Raw genomic sequence first — 7,697 nt, forward strand, 5'->3', positions numbered from 1 at the left:
TTAGGCAGAAATTTGAAAAATCTTCAGACCGAATTAAGTTGACAGCCCACGTCAAACGGGTTGAATATCAACGAGATGCCTATTTAATTCGCCCGGGTTATTAATTCATTCACACATTAACTTTGCTCATTAATTTCAAAATTAACAGATAAGAAAATCACGGGTACAACTTAAAAAAAATTGGACATTGTACAACGATGCAATACGAATTATCAGAAAAACATCGCACGAAAAAATGCATTATTTTATTACCCGACCGTTTTGTTTATTTATTATCACACTTGACAGTTGTACACAAAACGTTACCATTTCTTAGACAGAAGCAGAAATTACAGTCTACTTTATACATGTGGTCCTTTGGACACGGCTTGCCACCTCTCTGGCTCACGGGAATAATGTCCGCAAAAATTGGCAGATCTGGCTTAGGACAAATTTTGGACGAACAAATTGCTGTTTTCCCATCCGACAAGCATCGGCAAGTGTTGCAATCCTTCGAGTAAATGTGCGCTGGCTCACAATACCCGTGCAAGTCATAGAAATTCGATGTTCTTGGTTCTCTATTCATCTCGGGAAGGTTACATTTCGAATCTACCATACACGTCTCTCGCTTGACACCGTCTACAACGGTGCAAGTACATTCGAGACAGTTCACCTCATAAGCCGTGTCCGCGACGCAGTCCGATCTCAAAGATGCTATTTTACTCCTCATCGAGGTTTTACAAGTCTTCACGGTACACGACAACACCTTTCTGCCATCTAACGTCAAAGAACAGTAGCATGTATTGCAATCGACCTTGTACTTTGTTCCTGGTACGCAGTCTTCTTCGGATATCGGGGGCTCTACCACTTTGATCGACCTGACGCCTTCAGGTTCTACAGGTATGTCTATGTAATTATTATTGATGTTACGACATTTCTTAGTAGTGCATATGACCATGCCCCTCTCGTTGCAGTAACAAACGTTGCATTCCAAGAAGAAAGCGGTATTTACTTCCATCCTTGAGCAGTGAGTCTGAGATCCTACTCTGGTAACGTCGACAGAACATTTGTCGCAGAGAAGTCGGTTGTTTTTCAAACACATGCAGTATCCACAGCCAATTTCGTACTTTTGTCCTATGACGCAGGTAGCGTATACCTCTTCGAGCTCACCTTCATCAAGTTTGGTTTCCCCCTTGTCGAGGACTGGGTCGTTTTCGGAGCAATTGTTTTTCGTACACATTTCGGGGTCGATGACGCCAGAAGAGGGACAAATACAGACGTTACACCCGTATAGATACAGTCTGGTCGCGGTGCACTTGTCACCAGCAGTCGCTACACTTTGGTCGGTTATTTCTACCTAAAGAAATAAAAAAATAAACGTTTTATTATTTTCGTACGGGATAAAAAAAGAAAAATAGTTACATAAAAAAATGAAAATAATCAAGTCCGAATCAGAACTAGGCGCAAGCCACGACGAAACTGGTATTCTACGTATTTATTTATTATTTATGTTATTTTCCGTGGGCAATGATGAGTGAGCCACGGAAATCAGGTGAATTATTATTATTATTATTTTTTATTTAAATATGTTAATTGAGAAAACCAACAGCATTATAAAAACATATTTACCAACACTTATTATCTAAACTTAAGCTATTTATAGGTTTCCCTAGAGTTCTGGAACATCTTTATAATACGTATATTTTTAAAAGCGAAGCCAAAAAAATAAAAAAAAGAAAGAGGCCAGAAAAATATTTTTTGAAAAGGAAAGTACTTATCAGTAAAAATAAAAATATGAAATGTTTTAGCATGGTTTAAGGCTAGTACCCAAAAATAGAGTATGATTACAATGATTATGGACCCATAGAGTATGGATTGTAGGTACATAAAGTGCCAACTGACCTCATGTAAAACGCGGAATACATCCCTGCAGACTGGGTTTGGCCAGTTGCCGTCCTCGTCACAGATGCAGAGTAGTCCGTCTCGTTGATAAAATGATTTTGGTTGGCACACCGTCCCGTTTGACCGCCATGAGCCTTTTCCTTCCATTCCTACTATGTACTCGCGTATCTGATCTGCAAAGTTAGAGTTAAAAGTATATTTGTCAATTTTTCCCGCTTATGGTCCTATGCAGTACGACGTTCTATAAAATTTGTATGAAATAATGAATTGGGTACAGTTATGAGCAATATCATGTACCCACTTTAGAACCCTGTCGCACTATCATATTTGACATTTAATGAGACTTACGGTTTAAATTGTCAAAAAAGTTAATGTGACATGGTTGCACAGTGTATACATATTAGTACTCGTGACCGTACATATCATCAAACGTCGAGCTCTTTACTACATATGCTACATGGTCCTATTATGGTAACTTACCCTAATATCGCGGATCAATGCGATATTGAATCGCGCTGTGAAAATTATCGCCAATCTAACGACTTCGACAAATTTGAAACTCATACGTGTATGTCCCATATGTGGGGCACATTTTTTCTTGTCATAGTGTGTCTATGTACATAAATTCCAAAGTGTTTATCGAAAAATAAGATTGCACGTGAGGGGTTGATATCTAATTCTCTGTTACACAGTGAACGTGTTAAGTATACAGGGTGTTGTTAGTAACATCGTAACGAATACTGAGGGGATGATTCTGAGTCGATAAAGTGGATTTACACAGTAAACGTGTTAATGTATCTTTCTATATAGAAGGTATATCTCTACTAAGGGTATGACTCTCATGGGTATTTCCCTTTTGTTTTGTATTTTGTTTTTTCCTGTTTGTGCAATAAAGTATTTGTTATGTACTGTACCTACCATTTTTAAGGCAAATAAATGAATTATGAACTATTATTATTATGTTAAATATATCTGTGTTTACTTATCTATGGTATACTTACCGTTGAAATGTCCAAACATATCGACTTCAGAGCATACTCGGGCCGTACATGTATATTTTTGCTGCCTACAGACGCACCAATTGCAGTCGTTCAAAATCCTCTGTCCCCTGGTACATGGCTCAGGCCATAGCACTTGGGGTACAGCTGGAAAACAAAATCGTTTCGGTTCGTACAGTGCTAGCCATAATCTAACAGCGACAGACATCAAGAAAATAAAAGCTTTCCTAAACGCATACGTACGAAAAAATCCAAATGAGACTATTGTACAATTATTACATCTTGAAATTCTTGAAAAGCACAATTTTCATTACGGTCTGTAATACAGCCAGTCCTCTCCAGCTAATAGGGTTATTTCCAACTAGTCAAATCAGTTATTTTTTACTACTTAAACGTCAAAACAGGAAATTACTTACAATGGAATTTGTAAAAGGAACATGTGATGTCATAGAAAAACGGAACAAAATGTCGCAAATTAAGTAAATTTTTCTTTATTAAAATTCATAAATAAATTAAGTAAGTACGTAAATAGAAAACTTTTTTGTCACCTTTAGATCTGCCTTCATTTAGTAATCAGAATTTCATAATTTATCTTTGACGTAGGAAACTACCCAATTCATATACATAGTTATTAAGAGATAATCTTCTTACGAGTTTACGAAACTAAAATTGGTACTTACGTTTTTCATGCAAATACAAAAACACAAATCCAAATTGAAAGGACAGTAGAAACACCGTTTTAAGAAGCATTTTATTAAAAGGAAATCAAATATAAATCATATATTGTAGTTACTCACGACATGGTAATTAAATTCTCAATCAAATTGAAATAACAAGAAGGCATTCTTCCTTTCAAGAATCATAAAGTTAATTGATTTAAAAATATAAATTGACGATTAGCATCATTGAATTTTACGACTGATAGGTATTGAGTTTGTGGAGAGCTTAATCTGTATGGTAATCCTTCTGGATACGTTAAGTATCTAAACAGTCCATTAGATCTTTGACAAATAAAATAAGAATTTCTAAAAGAAATATTTATTAACACTTCTTATCAGTGCACAACATTTTTCCGTTCGTCAAACAGTAGCAGTAGTTGCAGCCGTCCTGCGACGTCTCCCCGGGAACACATTTAGTCTTCGAGTTGATCTTAACCATGGACTTCCTTAGAGCCATCTGGATCAACCTGTCCAAAACCGACGGAAGGTGGATCTTTACCACGTTCGGGTCCGGGGTCGATGTTGGAAGAGTCATTAAAAAGAGAGACACTGGGTTAACAGGTGGTGGGATTGTTGTCGTCGGTGGTGCGAACAGTAGTGGCTGAGCTGGTTGTGGTGGCTGTTGCTGCAGAGCGTCTTGCAACGGCTGCGGCATCTCTACTGGCATAGGTGGCGGCTCCATCACTGGCAATGACATTGAACCGGAGAGAGCACTGTCACTGCCTGGAGACCCTGGAACTTGCAAAGAATACACAGGATCGAACGTCACTCCAGGCAAGCGCGACATATTTCCATTGTCATCGTCAACTTCATTTGAATCATTCACGTTCTCTTCATCATCATCATCGTAAGGCAGTAGAGTGCTGAGTTTAACCTCCCTCATGGGGTTGTCTCTCGCTATTTGAGCTTCGGTTATCGTCGTGATGTTTTGTTCTTCTGATGATTCGTACTCCACATTTTCAACAGGTTTAGGGCTTTCAGAAGTTACAGCAACGTTATTGGCTATGGTTTTTGCTTGAGCGAGATGTATTTGAAAGTTTTCTACTAAATACGGCTCGGAATCATATGGCCTTGATGAAGACTGGACGGTAGTTCTATATGATGGTGGACTGGTTGGTTGAGGTGTGGATGTAGTTGTCGTTGTCGGCTTCTTGGTAGTAATTCCGCCGTCCCTTAGCGCCTTTAGTCCATCAGGAATAAGTTCCACGACTTGTTTTATCAGGTCCAAGCCACAAACGGTCAGGTTGTAAGCACCCAGCTCTAGCTTTTCGTTTTGAGTGTTGCCCGTACTGCATACGAGTTTGTTGGCGTGAACGCAGAAACAAAATTGACATGGAGCTAGTGAATACCAACTGCTAGGTTCACAGCTACCGTGAATACCGCTGATAGTCCGGCGTCCAGCTTTACCGGTTTTGCAGGAGTTCTTAGTGCATCGGTCGATGACACCGTTCGCGCCACATTTACAAACATTGCAATCTCTGATCACGTAGGAGTTTGGTTCGCAAAGATCGGAGGGCTTTGTCTTTGAACTCTTTGATTTTAAGGTCCTGAAGCGTTCACATCTGTCGTGCGGCCAATATCCATCGCTATCACAAACGCAGGTGGTTCGGTTGTTCTGGTACACCATAAGCGGGTTGCATGTTGCTCTAGTTGGGTCCCCTAAAACGTGATGGTCTAGATCTGTAAAATAATTACATTAACTTACTTATCCATTTAGGCTGCGTTTCAATTGACGCGGAGCTGTGCGGAGATGAGCGGAGATGTGCAGGATTCGACCAATCACCGTGAGGGAGAGAGTGACAGAGCGTCTTCGTTTTTCGCTGTCTCGAACGCTGTGATTGGTCAAATCCGCACAGCTCCGCTCTTCTTCACCCACCTCCGCGTCATTGGAAACCCGGCCTTACACATTTAAGATGTTAGGGCTGTTGGCTGGCTAATGTTAAGGCGATCTATGGAAGACCTCGTACTCAACTCAAAATCGGCATTCGTAGACGTCGCTTAAACCTTATCTCTAGTTTACTCCAGTGAGGTTGAGAGGAGGCATGACGTCATTTCGTCGTTGTCGTCGTTTTTTCGTATTATTTTAGGCAGTATGCTATGCTCGACTCCAGCGATTAAAGTCCTTAAGTCGAGGACGTAATGTAATGTCAACATACTCAGCTGACGCAGAGTCGAAGTTTCGAGTTAACATTTCGAGTGTAAATGGGTGAGTAAAAGTCTTTTGAAATACATTAATTAATCTATCTATACAACCAGACATATATTTCTGACATGGTAACTCTCATTCTGATCTGATTCCATTCTGATGACGATGTCACTAAAACCTCTTTTCCGACATGTACTTACCATCGTCACAAGGCTTTTCGTTGCAGTAATAAGCACCGTCTTGGTCGCACAGACATCTCATGCAGTTGTTCTCGACGACATCGTTAACTGAGCACTTCTGTGCGTTCAGTCCAGTACGAACTTTTACAGCTGTAAATACAGTAGAGTTACAGTCCAAACTCTTTAAGCTACGCACATAGAGCCGCTACCGCGAGAGATACGGCCCTGGGAGCGGGGTTTTAAATGAAACCGCGGCGGATTTCTGTGTGAACATGTTCATATGACAAAAAAAACCGTGTCTGGAGTCTCCCGGTGCGTATTGTGTGTGCAGGGACCCTAAAAAGTGGGTTGTGAGGTGGATTACCAATCCTATAAACCCTGACGCTAGTCAAGGTTATTATTGAGCCGCCATAGGTCCCTGACTAGGACTAAGTAGGACTTGTTTCCACTGACGCGGAGATGGGCGGAGAAGAGCGGAGATGTGCGGATTTGATCAATCACAGCGTTCGAGAGAGCGAAAAACAAAGACGCTCTGCCACTCTCTCCCTCGCGGTGATTGGTCGATTCCTGCACATCTCCGCTCCTCTCCGCCCAGCTCCGCGTCAATGGAAACGCAGCCTAAGTATAGAAGTGGATTTTACCTTTTAACACGTTTGAAGAGGAATTTTCACTAGCACACGTAGCCTGAATGAAAAATAATAAATAAATGACTTTCATACTGCTACTCTTAAAACGGAACACGAAATGGGTGACAATTGATATTTTTTATGACAATAATTGGATGCGATTTTTACCTATTTGATGCGAGTTTTATTATGATTAATGTATTCAATCTGGTTGCGATTGTGATGATTGAGTTTTAGTGATTTACTTTCACTTAATGATGCCGTAGTTTAAATCAAATATTAAATAAACAATTAAAGATTTAAAGGAAAAACGTTATTGCTTTTTTATTCTTCGACCTACCTGTTTGTCACATTTTATGGTGGGTTCTATAACATTGGCCCTGGTTCCTGCAGACATCTAACTCTCAGACGACGCCCAGAGCCGACGTTCGAGCCCAACTGGGCACCCTCAGCCCTGTTGTCTTAAACGTTGTACCGGGTGAGAGCCTTCAGAGCTCCCCATTTGTCCGGCCAAGTAGTTAATACCATCTGTGCCAAATCTACAATAAATCACGTCAAAAAAAAAAACTGCAGACATCTAAGTTTACTTTAAGTTAAGTATATCTGTTACTTTCTTATCCGCCGAAAAGAAAATGGATAGATAATCGACAGGCTTAACATTTGTGGGAACATTTGAACAAATATTTTTGTACATAAATGGCGATTTTTGATTCGTTACTATGTTTAAATATTAGCAACACTTATTGCTTTTTTATATGAATTACTTTAATGTGGTCTTTTACGCTGTGTGCCTTTTTTAGCCCCCTGTACATACATACATAACATAAACAGCCTGTATACGTCCCAATACTGGGCACAGGTCTCACCTCAACCAACCTGAGGGGGTATGAAGCATATTCCATCACGCTGGTGGAAGTATTTTACGACTAACCTGTTCAGCTTAGTATAAAAATGAAACCCAAGAAGAGCATCAGATCTGTTTAATTCACATCGAGCACTGCTTATATACGTCCTACTACTGGGCACAGGCCTCACCTCAGTCAACCTGTGGGGGTATGAAGCATACTCCACCACGCTGTTCCACTGTGGGTTGGTAGAGGTATTTTGCGACTTAGCTTGAAAATGAAACCAAAAACCAAGAGAAGCAT

The 7,697-nt window shown here is 40.2% G+C and overlaps 1 protein-coding gene across 1 annotated transcript; it reads right to left on the reverse strand.

Moving 5' to 3' along the window:
- Nucleotides 1-265: 265 nt before the first annotated feature.
- LOC126376801 (uncharacterized) lies at nt 266-3,597 on the reverse strand. The gene is made up of 4 exons (XM_050024348.1): nt 3,560-3,597; nt 2,883-3,026; nt 1,882-2,054; nt 266-1,336 (listed from the first exon to the last, which is right to left on the reverse strand). Exons 2-4 carry the CDS (start codon nt 2,899-2,901, stop codon nt 266-268), a joined length of 1,263 nt encoding a protein of 420 aa, XP_049880305.1. The 5' UTR covers nt 2,902-3,026; nt 3,560-3,597.
- Nucleotides 3,598-7,697: the final 4,100 nt, after the last annotated feature.

The sequence above is a fragment of the Pectinophora gossypiella genome, chromosome 21, assembly GCF_024362695.1.
Source record: "Pectinophora gossypiella chromosome 21, ilPecGoss1.1, whole genome shotgun sequence".
NCBI lineage: Eukaryota > Metazoa > Arthropoda > Insecta > Lepidoptera > Gelechiidae > Pectinophora > Pectinophora gossypiella.